This window comes from Catharus ustulatus, chromosome 36, assembly GCF_009819885.2.
Source record: "Catharus ustulatus isolate bCatUst1 chromosome 36, bCatUst1.pri.v2, whole genome shotgun sequence".
NCBI classification, from domain to species: Eukaryota; Metazoa; Chordata; class Aves; order Passeriformes; family Turdidae; genus Catharus; species Catharus ustulatus.
Genome location: NC_046256.1, coordinates 1,480,906 through 1,508,463, shown reverse-complemented (window position 1 = coordinate 1,508,463; position 27,558 = coordinate 1,480,906). Strand labels below are relative to the sequence as shown.

The following is a 27,558-nucleotide window of genomic DNA, read 5'->3' as shown; positions in this document are numbered from 1 at the left end:
GGTGGCACCTGAAGGTCCCTCAGTGTCACCCAATTGTCTTTCCATGTCACCTGATGTCATCTGAAGATCCCTCAGTGTCACCCAGCATTGCCACATCATGTCACCCAATGTCCCTCAATGTCACCTGATGTCACCTAATATCCCTCAATGTCACCCAGTGTCCCTCAATGTCCCTCAGTGCCACCCAATTTTGTCACCTGATGTCACCCTGTTGTCCCTCAACGTCCTCCAGCGTTGTCACCCGATGTCACCCACTGTCACCCGCTGTCCCCTCACCTTGGAGCTGCTCGATCAGGGTCCAGGCCATGCGGGAGCCGCTGGCGTCGAATACGACGTGGCCCTGGTGGGGACACAGGGATGGCGTTGGGGACACCCAAAAAGGAACTTTGGTGACACCCCTGATGTCACCACCAACCAAAATAAAGATTTGGTGACATCCTTGGTGTCACCTCAACCCAAAAATGAATTTTGGGGCCACATTTTGATGTCACCTCTACCCAAAATGAAGATTTGCCCAAAAAATAATTTTGGTGACATCCTTGATGTCCCCTCCACCCAAAAATTAATTTTGGTGACACCCTTGATGTCCCCTCCATCCCAAAATTAATTTTGGTGCCACCCTCGATGTCACCTCCACCCAAAAATGAATTTTGGTGACACCCTCAGTGTCACCTCCACCCCAAAATTAATTTTGATGACATCCTCAATGTCACTTCTACCGAAAACGAAGATTTGCTCAAAAATTAATTTTGGTGTCACCCTTGATGTCCCTTCCACCCAAAAATGAATTTTGGGGCCACCCTTGATGTCACCTCCACCCAAAGATGAATTTTGGGGTCCCCTCCACCCAGAGCTGAATTTCGGCGACACCGGGGACGCACCGAGACGCCCTCGAAGGCCGAGGAGTTGAGGGCGCGGTAAATCTCGTCGGTGATGTTCTTGTTGTTGTAGTTGAAGTCTTCCAACCTCAAACCCTTCTTGACCAACTCTTGGGACGTCTTGTTGAGCGCCAGGGCCAGGGCCCAGATGGCGTCGTAGGCCAGCGGCGCCTCCTGGAAGCCGCCGGTCTCCTCCGGGTTCTTGCCCAGCCTCTTCTGGAGCTTCTCGATGAACTCTTGGGAGGTCTGGGGGACAATGGCCAACGGTGACACAACGGTTGGGTTGGAGATCACCCAGCATTGACTCAATGGTTGGGTTGGTCAATACTCAATGGTTGGGTTGGAGATCACCCAACGTTGACACAATGGTTGGGTTGGTCAACACTCAAAGGTTGGGTTGGAGATCAGCCAACGTTGACACAATGGTTGGGTTGGTCAACACCCAATGGTTGGGTTGGTCAACACCCAAGGCTGATCCAGAGTTGACCCAATGGTTGGGTTGGAGATCACCCAACGTTGACTCAATGGTTGGATTGGTCAACGCTCAGGGTTTGGGTTGGAGACCACCCAAGATTTACCCAACTTTGACTCAATGGTTGGGTTGGTCAACACCCAATGATTGGGTTGGTCAATGCTCAAGGTTTGGGTTGGCGACCCCTCAAGGTTGACCCAACATTGACCCAATGGTTGGGTTGGTCAACACATAAAGGTGGGGTTGGAGACCACCCAACATTGACCCAATGGTTGGGTTGGAGATCACCCAAGGTTGATCCAACCTTGACCCAACACTTGGATTGGTAAACATCCAAGGTTTGGATTGGTCAACACTCAAGGTTGACCCAGTGTTGACCCAATGGTTGTGTTGGTCAACACCCAAGGTTTGGGTTGGAGACCACTCAAGGTTGACCCAACATTGACCCAATGGTTGGGTTGGTCAACACTCAAGGTTTGGGTTGGAGACCACCCAACACTGACCCAATGGTTGGGTTAGAGACCACCTAACATTGACCCAACATTGACCCAACATTTGGGTTGGTCAACACCCAAGGTTGACCCAGTGTTGACCCAATGGTTGGGTTGGTCAACACTCAAGGTTTGGGTTGGAGACCACCCAACATTTATCCAATGGTTGGATTGGAGATCACCCAAGGTTGACCCAATCTTGACCCAACGATTGAGTTGGCCACCACCCAATGATGACCCAATGGTTGGATTGGCCACACCCAACATCAACCCAACCGTTGGGTTGACCACCACCCAACGTTGACCCAACAGTTGGGCTGCCGAGCCCTCCCAGTGCTCCCAGTGCTCCCAGTACCATGTTGGAGATGCTGCGCGTGTTCTCGGGGTTGAGCATGACGATCTCGGTGGTCACGTGGCCCTCGACGGCCTCGGCCATCTCGGCCTCGGTGCAGTTGATGGCCGGGTCCTTGATGCGGAACCAGTTGTCGGCGTACCAGCCAATCAGGAACCAGACGTACTTCTTGCCGTAGAGCTTCTCCTTGTAGACCTGGAAGGGTGGGAGATGCTTCATCCATCATCCATCCATCATCCATCATCATCATCATCCATCAATTTCCATCATCCATCATCGGAATCCACCCGCGATCCATCATCCACCCATGCATGATCATCATCCATTGAATCCATCATCATCATCATCATCATCATCATCATCATCATCATCATCCATCAATTTTCATCATCCATCATCGGGATCCATCCGCGATCCATCATCGTCATCCATCATCATAAATCATCCATGATCATCATCCATTGAATCCATCATCATCATCCATCCATCATCATCATCATCATCCTCCATCATCGGGATCCATCCGCGATCCGTCATCATCATCCATCATCATAAATCATCCACGATCATTATCCATTGAATCTATCATCATCACCATCATCATCATCATCATCATCCATCCATCATCATCGTCATCCATCCATCATCATCGTCATCATTGATCCATCATCATCATCATCATCATCCATCAATTTCCATCATCCATCATCCCAATCCACCCGCGATCCATCCCTTTTCGTCATCCATCATTGGGATCCATCCCTTATCATCCATCCATGATCAATCAATTTCCGTCATTGATCCACCATCGATCGATCATTATTGAGTCATCATTGATCCTCCATCATGATCCATCAATTTTCATCATCCATCCATCATTGATCCATCGTCATCCATCCATCCAACCATGATCCATCAATTTCTATCATCCATCCATCCATCCATCCATGATCCATTAATTTCCACCATTGATCAATCATTGATCCATCATCGATCCATCATCCATTCATCCATCCATGATCCATCAATATCCACCATTGATCAATCATTGATTCATTGTCATCAATCCATTATCATCATCACCCATCCATCCATGATCCATGAATTTCCATCATTGATCCATCATTGATCCATCATCCATCCATCCATCCAACATCCATCAATTTCCACCATTATCAGTCATTGATCCATCCATCCATTCACCCATGATCCATCAATTTCCACCATTGATCAATCATTGATCCATCATCAATCCATCCATCCATCCATCCATGATCCATCAATTTCCACCATTGATCAATCATTGATCCATCATCCATCCATCCATCCGTGATCCATCAATTTCCACCATTGATCCATCACTGATCCATCATCCATCCATGATCCATCAATTTCCACCATTGATCAATCATTGATCCATCATCCATTCATCCATCCATGATCCATCAATTTCCATCATTGATCAATCGTTGATCCATCATCAATCCATCCATCCATGATCCATCAATTTTCATTATTGATCAATCATTGATCCATCATCCATCCATCCATGATCCATCAATATCCACCATTGATCCACCATTGATCCATCATCATCCATCCATCCATCCATGATCCATCAATATCCACCATTGATCCATCATCCATCCATCCATGATCCATCAATTGCCACCACTGATCAATCATTGATCCATCATCCATCCATCCATCCATGATCATCAATATCCACCATTGATCAATCATTGATCCATCATTGATCCATCATTGATCCATCCATGATCCATCAATTTCCACCACTGATCAATCATCGATCCATCGATCCATCCATCCATGATCCATCAATTTCCATTATTGATCAATCATTGATCCATCATCCATCCATCCATGATCCATCAATTTTGATCATTGATCAATCATTGATCCATCATCATCCATCCATCCATCCATGATCCATCAATATCCATCATTGATCAATCATTGATCCATCCATCTATCCATCCATGATCCATCATTATCCATCATTGATCAATCATCGATCCATCATCGATCCGCGATCGGAACGCCGCCGTTCCCACCTCACAGAAAACTTTCCGCGCCTCCGTCTCGTAGAAGAGCCCCACGATGATCCGCGCGTCCTGCCGCTGCGGGATTGGACGATTCTTTTAAAACCCCGCCCACCTCATTTGCATAAACCTTTATCCCACCCCCGATGGATTTTTGGGGCGGTTTCTATTTTTTTTTCGGGTTTGGGGTCGCACCTTGAGGTTCCGGACGGGCGCGGCGGGGTCGGAGAAGAAACTTTGGCGGAAAGTGATTTCCAGGCCGGCCTCCTTCACCCGCTGGTCGAGGTCATCCAAGGTCTGGGGGTGCCAAAAATGGGATTGGGGGTGACAAAAATGGGATTTGGGAAACCAAAAATGGGATTTGGGACATCAGAAATGGGATTTGGGACATCAGAAATGGGATTTGGGACGTCAAAAATGGGATTTGGGACATCAGAAATGGGATTTGGGACATAAAAAATGGGATTTCGGATGTCAAAAATGGGATTTGGGAAACCAAAAATGGGATTTAGGAGCCAAGGACAATTTTTTGGGATAATTTTTTTCGGGAGAATTTTTAAAAATTTTTTTGAGGGATTTTTTTTGGGAGAATTTTTGGGGGGAATTTTTTGGGATAATTTTTGGGGGAAATTTTTTGGGATAATTTTTGGGATAATTTTTGGCGGAATTTTTTGGGGGGAAATTTTTGGGATAATTTTTGGGGAAATCTTTTTTTGGGGAAATTTTTGGGATAATTTTTGGGGGAATTTTTTGGGGGGAAAATTTTTGGGATAATTTTTGGGGGAATTTTTTGGGGGGAAATTTTGGGGGAAAAATTTTTTGGGATAATTTTTGGGGGAATTTTTTTGGGGAGAAATTTTTTGGGATAATTTTTGGGGGAATTTTTTGAGATTAATTTTTTGGGAGAAATTTTTTGGTAGAAATTTTTTGGGATTAACCTTTGGGGAGTAGAATTTTTTTGTGGGGGAAGAAATTCCCAACACAAATCCCAACACAAATTTCAATTTTTAGAGCGAATTTCCTGTGAGAAATTCCAACTTTTTTTTGCTGAAATTTTACCAAAAACTTGGGGAATTTTGGGAAAAATTTAGGATTTTTTTTTTGGGGTGCCCCTTACCGAGGTGAAAACCTCTGTGGTTTGTTGGATGGTGGCGATTTTGGTCCAACCCCACTTCTTGAAGAGCTGGACCCGCGTCGGGTTGTGCAGCGTCGCCGACGGATGTGTCCGGAAAAACGTCGGGAAGCGTTGGCGGTTCGAGAGCGCCGGAGAGCTGGAGCCGTAGGAAAGCTGAAAAAATTTGGGAATTTTTTTTTAGATTTTTTGGGGATTTTTTGGGATTTTTTGTGGGATTTTTGGGGAATTTTGGGGATTTTTTTTTTATTTTTTTAGGATTTTTTGGGATTTTTTATGGATTTTTTGGGAATTTTTGTGTATTTTTTTGGATTTTTGGAAGGAATTTTTGGGGATTTTTGGGGGGACTTTTGGGGATTTGTTTTGGGGATTTTTAGGAGTTTAGGATTTAGGAATTTGGGGTTTGAGGATTGTGGGGATTTTTGGGATTTGGGATTTTTGGGGATTTGGGGGTTTGGGAATTTGGGATTTTTGGGAAGCGTTGGCGGTTCGAGAGCGCTGGAGAGCTGGAGCCGTAGGAAAGCTGAAAAGATTTGGGATTATTTGAGAATTTTTTTGATATTTTGGGATGGGGATTTTTTTAGGATTTTTTGTGGGATTTTTTTGGAATTTTGGGGATTTTTTGGGGATTTTTTTAGGATTTTTTGGGATTTTTTGAGGAATTTTTGAGGAATTTTTGAGACTTTTTTTTGATTTTTGGGGGTTTTTTGGAGATTTTTTGGAGGGGGATTTTTTTTTTATTTTTAGGAGTTGGGAATTTGGGATTTAGGGGTTTGAGGATCGTGGGGATTTTTGAGAATTGGGATTTTTGGGGATTTGGGGATTTGGGAATTTGGGAATTTGAGAATGGGAATTCTGGGGGTTTGGGAATTTGGGAATTTGGGGGATTTGGGAAATGGGAATTTGGGATTTGGGATTTGGGGGATTTGGGGGATTTGGGGAATGGGAATTGTGGAGATTTGGGGATTTGGGAATTTTGGGATTTGGGGGATTTTGAGAATTTGGGATTTTGGGAATTTGGGGATTTGGGAAATGGGAATTTGGGATTTGGGGGATTTTGGGAGTGTCAGAATTTGAGGATTTGGGAATGGGAATTGTGGGGATTAGGGAATTTTGGGAATTTGGGGAATTTAGGAGATTTGGGGAATGGGGATTGTGGGAATGTAGGAATTGTGGAAATTTGGGAATGGGAATTGTGGGGATTTGGGATTTGGAAGATTTTGGGGATTTGGGGATTTGGGAATTTTGGGGGATTTGAGAATGGGAATTATGGGAATTTGGGAATTTAGGAGATTTTGGGAATGGGAATTGTGGAAATTTGGGGATTTGGGAATTTTGGGATCTTGGGAATGGGGATTATGGGAATTTAGGGATTTAGGATTTTGGGAATTTTGGGAATTTTGGGAATTTTGGGAATTTTGGGAATTTGGGAAAGGGAATTGTGGGAATAGGGACAGGGATGGCAGGAACAACCTGGGAATGAGAGGAAAAATCCAGGAATGGCAGGAAAAATTTGGGAATGACAGGAACGGTCTGGGAGTGGCAGGAAAAATCTGGGAATGGCAGGAAAAACAAAAATCCAGGAATGGCAGGAAAAACAAAAATCCAGGAATGGTAGGAAAAATCTGGGAACAACAACCTGGGAGTGATGGGAGCAATTCCCACCCAAAAATCCCCAAAATTCCCACCCCAAAATTCCCCAAAATCCTAAAAATCCACCCCCAAAATTTTTAAAAATCAAAAAAAAATCACAGAAAATCCCCAAACCCCCCCAAAAAATAAAAGAAAATCCCCCAAAATAAAAAAAAATTCCCATTTAAACACCCAACATCCCCAAACCAAAATCCCCCAAAATCCCTGAAAATTTCCCCTAAAATTCCCCAAAAATCCTCAAAAATCCCCCCAAAATCCCCAAAAAATCCAAAAAAATCCCCAAAAATAATTTTAAAAATCCCATTAAAACCCCAAATCCCCCAAACAAAAATCCCCCAAAATCCCCCCAAAAATTCCCATAAAAATAATTGTTAAAAATCTAAAAATCAGAAAAAAATCCCCAAAATCCCCCTGAAAATCCCAGAAAATTCCCCTTAAAATCCAAAATATTCTCCCCCAAAAAAATCCCAAAAATTCCCATTAAAACCCAAAAAAATCCCAAAAAATACCCCCCAAAATCCCAAAAAACCCCCCAAAAATCCCCCAAAAATCTCCCAAAAACTCCCAAAAAATCCCAAAAACTCCAAAAAAATTTCCCATTAAAACCACCAACCCCCCAAACCAACCCCCCCCAAAGCCCCAGAAAATTCCCTGTAAAAGTAAAAAAAAATCCTCCCAAAAATCCCCAAAAAATCCCCAAAACCCCCCAAAAGTCCCAGAAAATTCCCATTAAAACCCAAAAAATTCCCCCCAAAAAATCCCCAAAAAACCCCCCAAAAATCCCCAAAAAATCCCAAACAATTCCCACTAAAACAAAAAAAAAAAAACCCAAAAAATCCCCAAAAATCTCCCCCCCAAAATCCCAAAAAATTCCCATTAAACCCCCAAACCCCCCAAAACCAAAAACCCCCAAAATCCCAGAAAATTCCCCGTAAAATAAAAAAAAATCCCAAAAAAATCTCCCCAAAAATCCCTAAAAAATCCCCAAAAAATCCCCAAAGTCCCAGAAAATTCCAATTAAAACCCAATAAATTCTCCCCCCAAAATCCCCAAAATTCCCATAAAACCCCCCAAAAAATCCCCAAAAAATCCCCAAAAATCCCCAAAAATCCCATTAAAACCCCCAAAAAATCCCCAAAAAATCCCAAAAAATCCCATTAAAACCCCCAAAAAATCCCCCAAAAAAATCCCCAAAAAATTCCCATTAAACCTCCAAACCCCCCCAGACCAAAACCCCCAAAATTCCCAAAAATAAATTCCCAAAATAAATTCCCAAAATCCCTGACCACGATGAGGTTCCACATCCGTGCCGCCTCGGCCACCAGGGTGGAGACGCTGCTGCAGCCGGGCATGAGGATGATCTTGATGGGGTCATTGTAGAGCAGCTCGTACAGGAACTTGGTGGCCTGGCCTGGGTCACACTGAGAGGACAAAAATCCCAGTTTGGACCAGTTCAATCCCAATAAAACCAGTAAAAAAGTTACGGCAAAAAAAATCCCAAAATCGGAGCCAAAATGGCTCCAAAAATCCCAAAAATGGCCCCAAAATGGCCCCAAAATCCCAGTTTGGACCAGTAACAATCCCAGTAAAACCAGTACAATCCCAGTAAAACCAGTAACAATCCCAGTAAAACCAGTAAGAAAGGTTACGGCAAAAAAATCCCGAAATCGGCACCAAAATGGCGCCAAAAATCCCAAAAATGGCCCCAAAAATCCCCAAATGCCCCCAGGTCTGGCCAAGGTCACACTGAAGGGACAAAAATCCCAGTTTGGACGAGTTCAATCCCAGTAAAACCAGTAACAATCCCAGTAAAACCAGTAAGAAAAGTTACGGCAAAAAAATCCCGAAATTGGCCCCAAAATGGCGCCAAAAATCCCAAAAATGGCCCCAAAATGGCCCCAAAATCCCAGTTTGGACCAGTAACAATCCCAGTTTGGACCAGTAACAATCCCAGTAAAACCAGTAACAATCCCAGTAAAACCAGTAAGAAAAGTTACGGCAAAAAAATCCCAAAATCGGCACCAAAATGGTGCCAAAAATCCCAAAAATAGTCCCAAAATGGTTCCAAAAATGGCCCCAAAATTCCAGTTTGGACCAGTAACAATCCCAGTAAAACCACTGACATCCCAGTAAAACGAGTAACAATCCCAGTAAAACCAGTAACAATCCCAGTAAAACCAGTAAGAAAAGTTACGGCAAAAAAATCCCAAAATCGGCACCAAAATGGCTGCAAAAATCCCAAATATGGCCCCAAAAATCCCAAATATGGCCCCAAAAATCCCAAAATGGTCCCAGGTCTGACCAAGGTCACACTGAAGGGACAAAAATCCCAGTTTGGACCAGTTCAATCCCAGTAAAACCAGTTTAATCCCAGTAAAACCAGTAAGAAAAGTTACGGCAAAAAAATCCTGAAATCGGCACCAAAATGGTTCCAAAAATCCCAAATTTGTCCCCAAAATGGCCCCAAAATCCCAGTTTGGGCCACTAACAATCCCAGTAAAACCAGTACAATCCCAGTAAAACCAGTAACAATCCCAGTTTAACCAGTAAAAAAAGTTACGGCAAAAAAATCCCGAAATCGGCACCAAAATGGCTCCAAAAATCCCAAAAATGGCCCCAAAAATCCCAAAATGGCCCCAAAATGGCCCCAAAATCCCAGTTTGGACCAGTAACAATCCCAGTAAAACCAGTAACAGACCCACTAAAACCAGTTCAATCCCAATATAACCAGTAACAATCCCAGTAAAACCAGTAAAAAAAAGTTATGGCAAAAAAATCCCAAAATTGGTGCTAAAATGGCTCCAAAAATCCCAAAAATGGTCCCAAAATGGCCCCAAAATCCCAGTTTGGACCACTAATAATCCCAGTAAAACCAGTAACAGTCCCAGTAAAACCAGTACAATCCCAGTAAAACCAGTAACAATCCCAGTAAAACCAGTAAGAAAAGTTACGGCAAAAAAATCCCGAAACTGGTGCCAAAACGGCTCCAAAAATCCCCAAAATGGTCCCAGGTCTGACCAAGGTCACACTGAAGGGACAAAAATCCCAGTTTGGACCAGTTCAATCCCAGTAAAACCAGTAACAATCCCAGTAAAACCAGTAACAATCCCAGTAAAACCAGTAAAAAAAAGTTATGGCAAAAAAATCCCAAAATCGGCACCAAAATGGCTCCAAAAATCCCAAAAATGGTCCCAAAAATCCCAAATTTTCACTCCAAAAATCCAAATTTTTAGAGGGAATATTTTGTTTTTTTAGGGATTTTTTTGGCAGAATATTTTGAATTTTTAAGGATTTTCTGGGGTGGAATATTTTGATTTTTTAGGCATTTTGGGGGGCAATATTTTGAATTTTTTAGAGGGAATATTTTGATTTTTTAGGGATTTTTTTGGGTGCAATATTTTGAATTTTTAGGGATTTTTAGGGGGAATATTTGGGGATTTTTAGGGGGAATATTTTGATTTTTTAGGGATTTTTGGGGAGGAATATTTTTAATTTTTAGGGATTTTTTGGGTGGAATATTTTAATTTTTAGAGCGTTTTTGGGGATAATATTTTGAATTTTTTAGAGGGAATATTTTGATTTTTTAGGGATTTTTTTGGGTGCAATATTTTGAATTTTCAGGGATTTGTTTTGTGTGGAATATTTTGAATTTTTAGGCATTTTTGGGGATATTATTTAGATTTTTTTAGAGGAAATACTTTGAATTTTTAGGGATTTTTTTGGAGTGGAATATTTTGATTTTTAAGCATTTTTTGAGATAATATTTTGATTTTTTTAGAGGGAATATTTTGATTTTTTTTAGGATTTTTTTGGAGCTAAAAATTCCCATTCTGGGGATTTTTTGGGGGAGAATATTTTGATTTTTTTAGGCATTTTTGGGGGGAATATTTTGATTTTTTTTAGAGGGAATATTTTGATTTTTTTAGGCACTTTTGGGGATAATATTTTGATTTTTTTAGAGGGAATGCTTTGATATTTTTTTTGCATTTTTTGGGGTGGAATGTTTTTATTTTTTTAGGCATTTTTGGGGATAATATTTAGACTTTTTTAGAGAGAATATTTTGATTTTTTAGGGATTTGGGGGGGGGATTTTTTTTTTAATTTTTAGGGAATTTTTTGGGTGGAATATTTTGATTTTTTTAAGCATTTTTGAGGATAATATTTAGATTTTTTAGAGGAAATATTTTGAATTTTTAGGGATTTTTGGGTGGAAATATTTTGGAATTTTTAGAGGGAATATTTTGATTATTTAAGGATTTTTTTGGGATAAAAAATTCCCATTCTGGGGATTTTTTGGGATGGAATATTTTTATTTTTTAGACGTTTTTGGGGTGGAATATTTTGATTTTTTTAGAGTGAATATTTTGATTTTTTCGACATTTTTTGGGCATAATATTTTGATTTTTTTAGAGTTAATATTTTGATTTTTTAGCTTTTTTTTGGGTAAAAAATTCCCATTCTGAGCTCAAAAATTCGGGCTCCCCCTCCCCCAACTTTTCCCAATTTTTTTTTTTCCCATGAATAATTCAGGGCACGGAAAGCTCCGGAAAGAGCCGGAGCCGTTGCCGTGGCAACCCCCAGCAGCATCCCTGGTTACCATGGCAACGGAGCTGGACCAGTGGGGGGGATCCAGGGGGATTTGGGAAGGACAAAAATCACAAAAATTTCACCAAAAAAATCCTAATAAAATCCTAAAAAGTAAAAAAAAAATTCCCCAAAAAAATTCACAAAATGCCCAAAAAAATACCAGAAAATTCCCTGAAAAAATCCGAAAAAAATAAAAAAAAAATAAAAAAAAAATCCCAGGAAAATATATGAAAAAATCCTAAAAAATTCCAAAAAAATCCCAAAAAAAAAAATCCCAGAAAAAGAAAAGAAAAAATCCTTTAAAAATCCCCAAAAATAAAAAAAAATCCCCCCAAAAATTCCCAAAAGGTCCCAAAAAAATCCCCAAAAAATCCCAAAAAATTCCCTGAAAAAATCCTAAAAAATCCCAAAAATATAAAAAAAATCCCCCCAAAATTCCCCCAAAACTCCCCCCAAAAATCCCCCCAAAAAAATCCCCAAAAAATCCCAAAATTATCCCAAAAAATCCCAAAAAAAATCCCAAAAAATCCTGGAAAAATCCCCAAAAAAATCCCCAAAAGATCCTGGAATAAATTCCAAAAAAATCCCAAATAAATTCCAAAAAAATCCCCAAAATATTGAAAAAAATCCTGGAAAAAATCCCCAAAAAATCCCAGAAAAAATCCCCTAAAAATCCCGGAAAAATCCTGGAATAAATCCCAAAAAATCCCCCCCAAAATCCCCAAATGATCCTGGAATAAATCCCAGAAAAATCCAAATAAATTTTTAAAAAATCCCCCAAAAATCCCAAAAAAATCCCGGAAAAATACTGGAAAAATACCAGAAAAATCCCCCGAAAAATCCTGGAAAATTTCAAGCCCCAAATTCCGGCCCCAAATCTCAAATCCTGGTCCCAAATTCTGGCCCTGAATTCCTGCCTCAAGTTCCAACCTCAAATCCCAAATTCCAGCCCCAAATCCCAAATCCTGGCCCCAAATCCCACCCCTAAATCCCAGCCCTAGATCCCAAATCCTGGCCCCAAATCCCAAATTCCAGCCCCAAATCCCAAATTCCAGCCCCAAATCCTGGTCCCAAACTCCAGCCCCAAATCCCAAATTCCTGCCCCAAATCCCAAATCCTGGTCCCAAATCCTGGCCCCAAATCCCGACCCCATTCCTGACCCCCTGCCCTAAATCCCAACCCTAAATCCCAAATTCCTGCCCAAATCTTGGTCCCATTCCTGACACCCTGCCCTAAATCCCTGCCCTAAATCCTGACCTCAAATCCCAAATCCTGGCCCCATTCCTGTCCTAAATCCCAGCCCTAAATCCCAAATTCCTGCCTCAAATTCCAGTCCTAAATCCTGACCCCAAATCCCAGTCCTAAATCCCAGCCCCATTCCTGCCCCAAATCCTGGCCCCATTCCTGCTCTCCTGCCCTAAATCCCGGCCCCATTCCTGCCCTAAATCCCAGCCCTAAATCCCAAATTCCTGCCCCAAATCCTGGTCCCAAATCCCAAATTCCTGCCCTAAATCCTGGTCCCGTTCTTGACCCTCTGCCCCAAATCCCAGCCCTAAATCCCGGCCCCAAATCCCGATGCCATCCCAATTCCATTCCCACCTTGTGTTGCCCCATCCTGGTGACCCCAAACTGACCCCAAATCCTAAACTGACCCCAAATCTCAAACTCATCCCAAATCCCAAATTTACCCCAGTGACCCCAAATCCTAAACTCATCCCAATCCCAAACTCATCTCAAATCCTAAACTGACCCCAATCCCAAATTTACCCCAGTGACCCCAAACTGACCCCAAATCCCAAACTCATCCCACTGACCCCAAACTGACCCCAATCCCAAATTTACCCCACTGACCCCAAACTGACCCCAATCCCAAATTCATCCCAATCCCAAATTTATCCAAATCCCAAAATCACCCCAATCCCAAACTCATCCCAGTGACCCCAAACTGACCCCAAATCCTGAATTCCTGACCCCAAATCCCACATCCCAACCCCAAAACCCCAAACTCTGACCCCAAAACCCTAAATCCCAAATCCCAACCCCCAAACCTTTCTGTCCTGATGGATCAGCCTGACCTCATCGATGTCCCCAAACCCCAATTTCCCAAATTTCTGCAATTTCCGCAAACCCCAATTTCGCCAAATCCTGACCCCAATTCCTGACCCCAAAACCCCAAATCTGACCCCAAAACCTCAAAATCCCCAAACCCCCGACCCCAAAAACCTAAATCCTAAATCCCTGACCCCAAACCTTTCTCTCCTGATGGATCAGCCTGACCTGATCCCAACGACCTTGTGGTCATCGATGTCCCCAAACCCCAATTTCCCGAATCCCAATTCGGTAAATCCCGATTCCCAATTCCTGACCCCAAATCCCAAAGTTCTGACACCAAATCCTAAATCCTGACCCTAATTCTGACCCCAAAACCCCAAATCCCTGACCCCAAACCTTTCTGTCCTGATGGATCATCCTGACCTCATCGATGTCCCCAAACCCCAATTTCCCGAATTTCCACCAACGCCGATTTCACCGATTCCGACCCCAAATCCCAAACCCCCAAAACCCCAAATCCCCAAACCCTGACCCCAAAACCCTAAATCCCAAATCCCTGATCCCAAACTAATCATGATCCTCATCTCAACGACCTTGTGGTCATCGATGACCCCAAACCCCAATTTCCCGAATTTCCTCAAACGCCGATTTCACTGATTCCGACCCCAAATCCTGACCCCAAATCCCAAAATTCTGACCCCAAATCCTAAATCCTGACCCTAATTCTGACCCCAAATCCCAAATCCCTGACCCCAAACCTTTCTGTCCTGATGGATCAGCCTGACCTCATCAATGTCCCCAAACCCCAATTTCCCGACTTTCCACAAACGCCGATTTCACTGATTCCGACCCCAATTCCTGACCCCAAATCTCAAAATCCCGACCCCAAAACCTCAAATCCCAAATACCCAAACCCTGACCCCAAAACCCTAAATCCTAAATCCCTGACCCCAAACCTTTCTGTCCCGATGGATCAGCCTGATCTCATCCCAACGACCTTGTGGTCATCGATGTCCCCAAACCCAAATTTCCGAATCCCAATTCTGTAAATCCCGATCCCAATTCCTGACCCCAAATCCCAAATTTCTGACCCCAAATCCCCAAACCCTGTCCCAAAAACCCTAAATCCTAAATCTCTGATCCCAAACCTTTCTGTCCTGATGGATCAGCCTGATCTCATCCCAATGTCCCTGCTGTCATCGATGTCCCCGAACCCCAATTTCCTGAATTTCTGCAATTTCCACAAACACCGATTTCACCTATTCCGACCCCAAATCCCGACCCCAAAACCCCAAAACCCCAAACCCCAAATCCCCAAACCCCAAACCCCAAATCCCTGACCCCAAACTAATCATGATCCTCATCCCAACGACCTTGTGGTCATCGACGTCCCCAAACCCCAATTCCCCAAATTTCCGCAATTTCCGCAAACGCCGATTTCCCCGAATCCCGACCCCAAATCCCAAAATTCTGACCCCAAAACCCCAAATTTGACCCCAAAACCCCAAACCTTGCTGTCATGATGGATGAGCCGCAGCTCATAATCCGGCAGGATGTCCCTTCGTTCGTTGATGTCCTCCAGGGCCATCCTGACGGCCGGCAAACACGCTTGACCGCCCGGCCAACCGCCGGACATGGGGAAGAGCGCGCCCACGTGCACGGCCTTCTTCCCTGTCCCGTGGCAAAATCCCAAAATCAACCCCAAAGTGGCCACCAAAAGCCACCGCGGGGCCACCGAGGGGCGAGGCGGGGCCACCAAGAGGGGAAGAGGGGCGACCGCGGCGGGGAGAGGCGTCGGTGTCATGGTTTATGGGGTCATGGTTGGGGTTTTTTTTTTTGGGGTTTTTTTTGGGGTTTTTTTTGGGGTGGGGAGGGGGTGGGGAGGTGTTGATGTCACGGAGGGGAGGGGGGGAGGGGGAGGGGAGGAGGGGTGGGGGGGTTTGAGGGGGGTTTGGGGGGGGAAAATGGGAAAATTTGGGGGAAATCAAGGAGAAAATGGGGAAAAATGAGGGAGGACAATGGGGGAAATGAGGGGGAGAAACGAGGAAAAAATTGGGGAAAAGGGATAAAAATGAGGGAGGAAAAAGGGAAAAAAGAGGGAGAAAAAAGGGAAAAAATGAGGGAGAAAAATGGGGAAAAATGAGGGAGAAAATGGGGAGAAAAATGGGAAAAAGAGAAAAAAAATTAGGGAGAAAATGGGAAAAAGGAGGGAGAAAAGTCAGGGAAATGAGGGGGGAAAGGGGAAAAAATGAGAGGGAAAAAAGAGGGAGAAAAAAGGGAAAAAAGAGGGAGAAAAAAGGGAAAAAAGAGGGAGAAAATGGGGAGAAAAATGAGGGAGAAAATGGGGAGAAAAATGGGAAAAAGAGAAAAAAAATAGGGAGAAAAATGGGAAAAAAAGAGGGGAAAAGTGGGGAAAAAATTGGGAAAAAGGGGAAAAAATGAGAGGGAAAAAGGGAAAAAAATGAGGGAGAAAAACAGGGAGAAAAATTGGAAAAAGGAAAAAAAAATTAGGGAGAAAATGGGAAAAATCAGGGAGAAAATGGGGAGAAAAATGGGAAAAAGAGAAAAAAAATCAGGGAGAAAATGGGAAAAAAATGAGGGAGAAAAATGGGGAAAATGAGGGAGAAAATGGAGAGAAAAATGGGGAAAAAAACCAGAAAAAAACCCCGGGGAAAATTAGGGAGAAAATGGAAAAAATTACAGGGAAAAAAAGGGAAAATATGAGGGGGAAAATGGGGAGAAAAATGGGAAAAATAGGGAAAAAAATCGGGGAAAATTAGGGAGAAAATGGGAAAAAATGAGGGAGAAAAAAGGGAGAAAAATGGGGGAAAAAAAGGAAAAAAACAGGAAAAAATTACAGGGGAAATGAGAGGGAAAATGGGAATAAATAAGGGAGAAAATGGGAAGAAAAACAGGGAAAATTTAGGAAAAAATAAGGGAGAGAATGGGAAGAAAAATGGGAAAAATGAGAGAGAAAAATGAGATAAAATTAGGGGAAAATGGGAAAAAAATTAGGGGTAAAAATGAGGGAGAAAATGGGGGGGAAATCAGGGAAAATGGAAAAAAAAACCGGGATGAGAAGGGTTAAAAATGTGGAAAAAAACCGGGAGGGGGATGGGGAAAAATGGGAGAAAACGCAGGAGAAAAATGGGAAAAAAACGGGGAAAAAATGGGATGAGGAGGGAGAAAAAAAATTGGAAAAAGCCGGGGGGAAATGGGGAAAAAATCCGGGAAAATGGGAAAAAAATGCAGAAAAAATGGGGAGAAAAATGGGAAAAATACGGAGAAAAAAATGGAGAAAAACCGGGAGAAAATGGAAAAAAAACCCGGAGGTTAAATGGGAAAAATACGGAGGAAAAAATGGGAAAAATACGGATAAAAAATGGGGAAAATCCGGGAGAAAATGGGGAAAAAAATAGGAAGAAAAAAATGTGAAAAATACGGGGAAAAAATGGGAAAAATACGGAGAAAAAATGGGGAAAATACGGAGAAAAAATGGGGAAAAATCGGGAGAAAATGGGAAAAAAATCGGAGAAAAAAAAAAGTAAAAAATATGGAGAAGAAATGGAAAAAAAATCGGAGAAAAAATGGGAAAAATACGAATTAAAAATGGGAAAAACACGGAGAAAAAATGGGGAAAAACCGGGAGAAAATGGGAAAAAATCGGGATGAGGAAATGGAGAAATGCGGGGAGGGAATCGATGGGAAAAAACGGGGGGGAAAAAAAGGGAAAAAAAAAAGCGGAGAAACGGGAAAAAAAAAAAATCGGGAGGGGAGGGAGGGAGGGAGGGGAGAGGGTCGCGGGGGGAGGGGAGGGAGGGGGAGGGGGAGATGGAGGGAGAGGAAATTTGGGGGGTTCGGGGCGGAGAAACCGCGGGGAAGGAGCCGGGAATGCGGAGAGGAGGAGGAGGAGGAGGAGGAGGAGGAGGAGGAGGAGGAACAAGAGAAGAAGGGGGAGGGAGGAAGGCTGGGAGGGAGGAGGAGGAGAAGGAGGAGAAGAGGAGGGAGGGAGGAAGAAGAGGAGGAGGAGGAGGAGGAGGAGAAGGGAGGAGGAACAAAAAGAGGAGTGGGAGGGAAGGAGGAAGGTTTGGAAATGGAGGAGGAGGAGGGGGAGGAAGGCTCGAGAAAGGAGGAGGAGAGGAGGAGGAGGGAGAAGGAGGAAGGCTGGGAGGGAGGAGGAGGAGAGGGGAAGAAGAAGGAGGGGGAGGGAGGAAGGTTTGGAAATGGAGGAGAAGGAGGAGGAGGAGGAAGAAAAGGAGGGGGAGGGAGGAAGGCTGGGAAATGGAGGAGGAGGAGGAGGAGGGCGGGGAAATGGAGGAGGAGGGGGATGAAGGCTCAAGAAAAGAGGAGGGGGGGAGGAGAAGGAGGAGCGAGGAAGGCTGGGAGGAGGAGGGAGATGAGGAAGAGGAGGAGGAGGGAGAAGGAACAAGAAGAGGAAGGGGAGGGAGGAAGATTTGGAAATGGAGGAGGAGGAGGGAGATGAAGGCTCGAGAAAGGAGGAGTGGGGAGGAAGAGGAGGAGGAGGGAGGAAGGCTGGGAGGGAGGAGGAGGAGGAAGAGGAGGAGGAAGAAGAGAAGAGGGAGGGAGGAAGGTTTGGAAATGGAGGAGGAGGATGAAGGCTCAAAAGGAGGAGGAGAGAGGAAGAAGAGGAGGGAGGAAGGTTTGGAAATGGAGGAGGAGGAGGGGGATGAAGGCTCAAAAAGGAGGAGGAGGAGGAAGAGGAGTGGAAATGGAGGAGGAGGGGATGAAGGCTCGAGAAAGGAGGAAGAGAAGGGAGAGGAAAAGAGGAGGAGGAGGAAGAGGAGGAGTGGGAGGGAGGAAGGTTTGGAAATAGAGGAGGGGGAGGAGGGAGATGAAGGCTTGAAAAGGAGGGAGAGAAGAGAGAGGAAGAGGAGGAGAAGGAGGAGGAGGAGGAGGAGGAGGAGGAAGGGTGGGGAAATGGAGGAGGAGAAGGGAGGAAGAAGAGGAGGAGGAGGGAGAAGGAGGAGGAAGAAGAAGAGGAGGGAGGGAGGAAGAAGAGGAGGAGGAAGAGGAGTGAGGAAGGCTGGGAGGGAGAGGAGAAGGAGGAGGAGGAGGAGAAAGAGAAAGGGCGGGGAAATGGAGGAGGAGGGGGAGGAAGGCTCGAGAAAGGAGGAGGAGGAAGATGAGGAGGAGGAGGAAGAAAAGGAGGGGGAGGGAGGAAGGCTGGGAAATGGAGGAGGAGGAGGGAGATGAAGGCTTGAAAAGGAGGGAGAGAAGGGAGAGGAAAAGAGGAGGAGGAGGAAGAGGAAGAGGAGGAAGAGGAGGAGGAGGAAGAAGAAGGAGGGGGAGGGAGGAAGGTTTGGAAATGGAGGAGGAGGAGGAGGAGGGAGATGAAGGCTCGAGAAAGGAGGAGGGGGAAGAAGAAAAGGAGGGAGGAAGAAGAAGAGGAGGAGGAGGAGGAGGAGTGAGGAAGGCTGGGATGGAAAAGGAGGGGAGGGAGGAGGAGGGGGAAGAGGAGGAGGAGGGAGATGAAGGCTCAAGAAAAGAGGAGGAGGGAGAAGGAGGAGGAAGAAGAAGAGGAGGGAGGGAGGAAGAAGAGGAGGAGGAAGAAGGAGGGGGAGGGAGGAAGGTTTAGAAATGAAGGAGGAGGAGGAGGAAGAAGAAGAGAAGGGAAGGGAGGAAGGCTGGGAAATGGAGGAGGAGGAGGAGGGAGATGAAGGCTTGAAAAGGAGGAGGAGGAGGAGGAGAGAGAAAGAAGAGGAGGAAGAAGAGGAGGGAGGGAGGAAGAAGAGGAGGAGGGAGAAAGAAGGAGGAAGAAGAGGAGGGAGATGGAGGAAGGTTTGGAAATGGAGGAGGAGGAGGAGGGAGATGAAGGCTTGAAAAGGAGGAGGAGGAGGAGGAGGAGGGAGGAAGGCAGGGAAATGGAGGAGGGGGATGAAGGCTCGAAAAGGAGGAGGAGGAGGAAGAGGAAGGAGAGGGGAGGAAGATGAGGAGATGAGGAAGAGGAGGAGGGGGATGAAGGCTTGGAAAAGGGGGAGGAGGAGGGAGAGGGAGGAGGAAGAAGAAGAGGAAGGAGAGGGAGGAAGAGGAGGGGGAGGAAGAGCTGGAAAATGAGGAGCAGGAGGAGGAAGATGAAGATGAAGATGAAGATGAAGATGAAAGCTGGAGGAGGAGGAGGGGCACGGACTCACCTGAGGAAGGGCGATGAGCTGTGGGGAGGGAAACTGAGTCACAGAGAGACCCCAAAAATGTCAGAAATCCCCCCCAAAAAATCCCCCCAAAATCCCAGAAATTCCCCCCAAAAATCCCAATAATCGTCCCCAAAATATCAGAGAATTCACCCCAAAAAAATCCCCCCTAAAAATCCCAGAAATTCCAAAAAAATCCCAAGGGAAACTGAGTCACACGGAGAGACCCCAAAAATCCCAGAAATCCCCACCAAAAAATCCCAGAAATCAACCCAAATATATCTCAATAATATCCTCAAAAAATCATAAAAATCTCAAAAAAAACACCCCCAAAAATCCCAGAATTCTCCCCAAAAAATCCCAGAAATCCCCCAAAGAAAAAATCCCAGGGGAAACTGAGTCACACCAAGACCCCCCTCCCCAAAAAACCCCAGAAGTTCCCAGAGATCCCAAACTCCAAATTTCCCAAACCCCAGAGACTCAAACCCCAAAACCCAAAAACCCCAAAACCCCAAAAACCCCAAAACCCCCAAAACCTCCAAACCCCCAAAACCCCAGACCCCCAAAACCCCAAACCCCCAAAACCCCCAAAACCCCAAAACCTCCAAACCCCCAAAACCCCTCAAACCCCAAAAACCCCGAAGTCCCCCAACCCCCCATAACCCCCAAATCCCAAAAACCCCAAAAAACCCCAAAACCCCCCCAAAAAACCCCAAAACTCACGCAGACACTGGGGTTTGGGGTCGCTCCCTAAATCCCAAACCGCTAAACCCCAAAAACCCCAAAAACCCCCAAACCATAAAAACCTGAAACCCCAAGACCCAAACTCCCAATACACAAAACCCCAAAAACCCGAAAACCCCCAAAAACCCCAAAACCTCCAAAAACCCCAAACCCAAAAGCCCCAAACCCCAAATTCCGAAAATCCCAAAACCCCAAAATCCCAAACCCCAAAAACCCCAAAAATCCCAAAACCCCCAAACCCTCCACAAACCCTCAAAACCCCAAAACCCCCAAACCCCAAAAATCCCCAAAACCCCCAAACCCCCAAACCCCAAAACTGATCCCAAACTCATGCAGGCACTGGGGTTTGGGGTCACTCCCTAAATCCCAAAACCCCAAAACCCCAAATCCCCCAAACCTCAAACCCCAAATCCCCAAAACCCTAAAACCCCAAACCCCAAAACCCTAAAACTCCCAAAACCCCAAAACTCCAAACCCCAAGAACCCCAAAACGCCAAAAATGCCAAAACCCCAAACCCCAAAACCCCAAAACCCCAAAACTCCCCAAACCGCAAACCCCCCAAAAAACCCAAAGCCACAAAATCCCCAAAATCCCTCAAACCCCTCAAACCCCAAACCCAAAAACCCCCAAAAACCCCAAACCTCAAACCCCCAAAACCTCAAACTCCAAACTCCAAACCCCAAAAACCCCAAAACCCCAAAAACCCCAAACCCCAAATCCAAATCACCAAAAACCCCAAAAACCCCAAAAAAACCCAAAAACCCCCAAAAAACCCCAAAACTCACGCAGGCACTGGGGTTTGGGGTCGCTCCAGCGGCCGCTCTTGGTGCAGTTGGGATCACTCCCCAAACCCCAAACTCCCAAACTCCAAAACCCTCAAACCCCTCAAACCCAAAACCCCAAAAACCAAAAAATCCCAAAACCCCAAAAACCCCAAACCTCAACCCCCCAAAACCCCAAACCCCAAACTCCAAACCCCAAAAACCCCAAAACCCCAAACCCCAAAAACCCCAAAGTCCCCCAAACCCCCCATAACCCCCAAATCCCAAAAACCCCCAAAACCCAAAAAACCCCAAAAAACCCCAAACTCACGCAGGCACTGTGGTTTGGGGTCGCTCCAGCGGCCGCTCTTGGTGCAGTTGGGATCATTCCCCAAACCCCAAACCCCCAAAACACCAAACCCCAAAACCCCCAAAACCCCAAACCCCAAAACCCCCAAATCCCCAAAAACCCCAAAAACCCCAAAACCCCCCCAAAACCCCCAAACTCACGCAGGCACTGGGGTTTGGGGTCGCTCCAGCGGCCGCTCTTGGTGCAGTTGCTGCGGGCGCTGCCGAGCAGCCGGAAGCCGGGATGGCACCGGAACTCAGCCCAGGATCCCTCGACCGGGACTCGCTCCATGGCCCCGGTGGCCACCAGGCCGTGCTCGAGGCTCAGGTGGCTCTTGGGACACGTCCGGACTGTGGGGACATCAAAAGGGACAAAGGTGACCCCAAAGTGACCCCAAAATGGACATTGGTGGCCCTAAAATGGACACGGGTTGGTGGCACAAAATGGTCGCCGGGTCGTGCTCCAGGCTCAGGTGGCTCTTGGGACACGTCCGGACTGTGGGGACACCAAAAGGGACAGTGGTGACCCCAAAAGGGACATCAGTGACCCCAAAAGGGACATTGGTGACCCCAAAGTGACCCCAAAGTGACCCCAAAATGGGTGTTGGTGGCCCTAAAATGGGTTTGGGTTGGTGGCACAAAATGGCCGCCGGGCCGCGCTCCAGGCTCAGGTGGCTCTTGGGATATGTCCGGACTGTGGGGACAGCAAAAGGGACATCAGTGACCCCAACGTGATCCCAAAGTGACCCCAAAATGGACATTGGTGGCCCTAAAATGGACACGGGTTGGTGGCACAAAATGGCCGCCGGGCCGCGCTCCAGGCTCAGGTGGCTGTTGGGAAATGTCCGGACTGTGGGGACATCAAAAGGGACATTGGTGACCCAAAGTGACCCCAAAAAGGGACATTGGTGGCCCTAAAATGGACATTGGTGACACCAAAATGGTCGTGGGGTGGTGGCACTAAAAAACCAAAAAAAAAAAAAGGAAACTTTGAGTGATGGGACAGTGACAAGATGGTGACCTTGATGGTGACAAGATGGTGACATTGATGGTGACAAGATGGTGACAATGATGGGGACAAGATGGTGACAATGAGGGAATGGTGACAAAACGGTGACATCAACGATAACGTTGACCTTGACGCAACATTGACGTTGATGCAACGATGGAAAAACCCAACAAAATGGCGACAGCACCGAAACAGTGACATGATGGTGACATTGAGGGGATGGTGACCTTGATGGGATGGTGACAAAACGGTGACAATGAGGAAATGGTGACAAAATGGTGACATCAATGGGAATGTTGACCTTGACGCAACGTTGACCTTGACGCAACAATGGAAAAACACAACAAAATGGAAACTTTGGTTGATGGGATGGTGACAAGATGGTGACAATGATGGGGACAAGATGGTGACAATGAAAGAATGGTGACAAAACTTTGACATCAACGGGAACGTTGACCTTGACGCAACATCGATGTTGACGCAACGATGGGAAACCCAACAAAATGGCGACACCACTGACAAGATGGTGACATTGAGGGGATGGTGACAAGATGGGGACAGGATGGTGACAAAATTGTGATGATGGGATGGTGACAAAACCTTGACGTCAACAGGAACGTTGACCTTGACGCAATGTTGATGTTGATGTAACGATGGAAAAACCCAACAAAATGGCGACACCACACTAAGAGTGACAAGATGGTGACAATGATGGCATGGTGACAAGATGGGGACAGGATGGTGACAAAATTGTGACGATGATAGGATGGTGACAAAACCTTGACGTCAACAGGAACGTTGACCTTGATGCAATGTCAACGTTGATGTAATGATGGAAAAACCCAACAAAATGGCGACAACACCAAAACAATGACAAGATGGTGACATTGATGGCGCAGTGACAAGATGGGGACACGGTTGGGATGGTGACAAAATGGTGACAATGAAGGAATGGTGAGAAAAAGGTGACATCAACGGGAACGTTGACTTTGACGCAACATTGATGTTGACGCAACGATGGAAAAACCCAACAAAATGGCGACACCACACTAACAGTGACAAGATGGTGACAATGATGGCATGGTGACAATATGGGAATGCGGCTGGGATGGTGACAAAAATGTGACAATGAGGGAATGGTGACAAAACGGTGACATCAACGAGAACGTTGACCTTGACGCAACGTTGACATTGATGTAACGATGGAGAAACCCAACAAAATGGCAACACCACTGAAATGGTGACAAAATGGTGACAATGATGAGATGGTGACATTGAGGGGATGGTGACAAAATGGTGACCATGATGGGATGGTGACAATGAGAGAATGGTGAAAAAATAGTGACATCAATGGGAACGTTGACCTTGACGCAACGCCGACGTTGACGCAATGATGGAAAAACGCAACAAAATGGTGACACCACCAAAACAATGACATGATGGCGAAATTGGTGGCATGATGACAAGATGGGGACACGACTGGGATGGTGAAGAAATGGTGACAGTGAAGGAATGGTGAAAAAACGGTGACATCAACGGGAACGTTGACCTTGATGTAACGTCGACGTTGACGCAACGATGGAAAAACCCAACAAAATGGCGACAGCACCGAAACAGTGACAAGATGGTGACATTGATGGCACGGTGACATTGATGGGATGGTGACAAAATGGTGACAATGAGGGAATGGTGACAAGATGGTGACATCAATGAGAACATTGACCTTGGCGCAACAATGGAAAAATCCAACAAAATGGCGAAACCACACAAATAGTGACAAGATGGAGACAATGATGGGATGGTGACAAGATGGGGACAGGATGGTGACAAAATTGTGACGATGATAGGATGGTGACAAAACCTTGACGTCAACAGGAACGTTGACCTTGATGCAACGTTGACATTGATGTAACGATGGAAAAACCCAACAAAATGGCAACACCACCGAAACGATGACAAGATGGCGACCTGGATGGGATGGTGACATTGAGGAGATGATGACAAAATGGTGATCATGATGGGATGGTGACAATGAGGGAATGGTGAAAAATGGTGACATCAACGGGAACGTTGACCTTGACGCAATGTTGATGTTTATCCAACGATGGAAAAACCCAACAAAATGGAAACTTTGGTTGATGGGATGGTGACAAGATGGTGGCAATGATGGGGACAAGATGGTGACAATGAAAGAATGGTGACAAAACTTTGACATCAACGGGAATGTTGACCTTGACGCAACATCGATGTTGACGCAACGATGGAAAAACCCAACAAAATGGCGACACCACTGACAAGATGGTGACATTGAGGGGATGGTGACAAGATGGGGACAGGATGGTGACAAAATTGTGATGATGATGGGATGGTGACAAAACCTTGACGTCAACAGGAACGTTGACTTTGACGTAATGTTGACATTGATGTAACGATGGAAAAACCCAACAAAATGGCGACACCACACAAATGGTGACAAGATGGTGACATTGGTGGCACGGTGACAAGATGGGGACACGGTTGGGATGGTGACAAAATGGTGACAGTGAAGGAATGGTGACAAAGACAGTGACATCAACGGGAACATTGGTCTTGACGCAACGTTGATGTTGACGCAACGATGGAAAAACCCAACAAAATGGTGACACCACACAAAAAGTGACAAGATGGTGACATTGATGGCATGGTGACAATTTGGTGATATTGATGTGATGGTGACAAAATGGTGACAATGATGGGATGGTGAGAAAACAGTCACATCAATGGCAACGCTGACCTTGACGCAACGTTGACGTTTATGCAATGATAGAAAAACCCAACAAAACGGAAACTTTGGTTGATGGGACAGTGACAAGATGGTGACAATGATGGGATGGTGACAAAACCTTGACGTCAACAGGAACATTGACCTTGACGCAACGTTGATGTTGACGTGACGATGGAAAAACCCAACAAAATGGTGACACCACTGAAACAATGACAAGATGGTGAAATTGATGGTATGATGACAAGATGGAGACACGACTGGGATGGTGACAAAATGGTGACAATGAAGGAATGGTGAAAAAATGGTGAAATCAACAGGAATGTTGACCTTGACGCAACATTGACCTCGACACAAAGATGGAAAAACCCAACAAAATGGCGACACCACTGAGACGATGACAAGATGGCGACAATGATGGGATGGTGACATTGATGGGATGGTGACAAAATGGTGACCAAGATGGGATGGTGACAATGAGGGAATGGTGACAAAACGGTGACATCAACGGCAACGTCGACGTTGATGCAGCGATGGAAAAACCCAACAAAATGGCGACACCACCGAAACGGTGACAAGATGGTGACATTGATGGTATGGTGACAATGATGGGATGGTGACATTGATGGCACGGTGACAAAATGGTGACAATGAGGGAAGGGTGACAAAGCAGGGACATCAATGGCAATGTTGACCTTGACGCAACGTCGATGTTGACGCAACGATGGAAAAACCCAACAAAATGGCGACACCACACAAACGGTGACAAGATGGTGACATTGATGGCACGGTGACAATTTGGTGATATTGATGGGATGGTGACATTGATGGGATGGTGACAAAATGGTGACATTGATGGGATGGTGAAAAAACGGTGACATCAACAAGAACGTTGACTTTGATGCAACGTCGACGTTGACGTAACGATGGAAAAACCCAACAAAATTGAAACTTTGGTTGATGGGACGGTGACAAAATGGTGACATCGATGGGATGGTGACAAAATGGTGACAATGAAGGAATGATGAGAAAAAGGTGACATCAACGGGAACGTTAACCTTGACGCAACGTTGACATTGACGCAATGATGGAAAAACCCAATAAAATGGCGACACCACCGAAACGATGACATGATGGCGACATTGATGGCACGGTGACAAGATGGTGACATTGTGGGGACAGTGACAAGATGGGAACACGACTGGGATGGGGACAAAATGGTGACAGTGAAGGAATGGTGAGAAAAAGGTGACATCAACAAGAACGTTGTTGACGCAACGATAGAAAAACCCAACAAAACGGCGACACCACCGAAACGACAACCCTGGGATGCCGCGGTGACGCCCCGGTGACACCCCGGTGACACTCACGGCAGCGGCTGGGGTGGCCCATGGCCGTCCAGGTGCCGTCGCGCTGGCACTTGCGCACCTTGGGCCCCACGATCTCGCGCTCGGGCCGGCACACGTACTCGATCTCGTAGTCGAAGGGCAGGAACCGCACGCTCCGGACCTCGTCCGGCGTCAGCCCCCGGTACCGGATCCCCCCGTCCCGCGGCGGGTGGATGATCTGGCAGCCTGGGGGGGGAAATTTGGGGTTGGGAAGGAAAATTTTGGGGTTGGGATGGAAAATTTTGGGGTTTGGGGATGGAAAATTTGGGGTTTGGGGATGGAAATTTGGGGTTGGAAAGCAAAAATTTGGGGTTGGACGTAAAAAAATTGGTGTTGGAAACGAAAATTTTGGGGTTTGGGATGGAAATTTGGGGTTGGAAAGGAAAATTTTGGGTTTGGGGGCAGAAATTTGGGTTGGGATGGAAATTTTGGGGCTGGAAAGGAAAAATTTGGGGTTGGAAATGAAAATTTTGGGATTTGGGGATGGAAATTTTGGGGTTGGAAATGAAAATTTGGGGTTGGAAAGGAAAATTTTGGGGTTTGGGGATGGAAATTTGGGTTGGAAAGGAACAATTTGGGGTTGGGATGGAAATTTGGGGTTGGAAATGAAAATTTTGGGGTTTGGGGATGGAAATTTGGGGTTTGGGGATGGAAATTTTGGGGTTGGGATGGGAATTTGGGGTTGGAAATGAAAAATTTGGGGTTGGAAATGAAAAT

The 27,558-nt window shown here is 45.6% G+C and overlaps 1 protein-coding gene across 2 annotated transcripts in view; it reads right to left on the bottom strand.

Moving 5' to 3' along the window:
* LOC117009866 (gamma-aminobutyric acid type B receptor subunit 1-like) overlaps positions 1-27,558 on the bottom strand; it is a 54,312-nt gene that overhangs the window by 23,867 nt on the left and 2,887 nt on the right. Inside the window, exons 3-13 of one of the 2 annotated variants that reach the window (XM_033084232.1) lie at positions 26,824-27,027; positions 21,846-22,034; positions 19,833-19,850; positions 15,191-15,351; positions 8,328-8,462; positions 5,374-5,544; positions 4,452-4,553; positions 4,269-4,334; positions 2,197-2,388; positions 882-1,124; positions 277-340 (exon numbers count right to left, since the gene is read on the bottom strand). In XM_033084232.1, the coding sequence (XP_032940123.1) occupies positions 277-340; positions 882-1,124; positions 2,197-2,388; positions 4,269-4,334; positions 4,452-4,553; positions 5,374-5,544; positions 8,328-8,462; positions 15,191-15,351; positions 19,833-19,850; positions 21,846-22,034; positions 26,824-27,027 (1,545 nt within the window). Of the gene's footprint in view, positions 1-276; positions 341-881; positions 1,125-2,196; positions 2,389-4,268; positions 4,335-4,451; positions 4,554-5,373; positions 5,545-8,327; positions 8,463-15,190; positions 15,352-19,832; positions 19,851-21,666; positions 21,683-21,845; positions 22,035-26,823; positions 27,028-27,558 lie in introns of those variants that run through there. The other variant, XM_033084233.1, reaches the window with a different exon arrangement.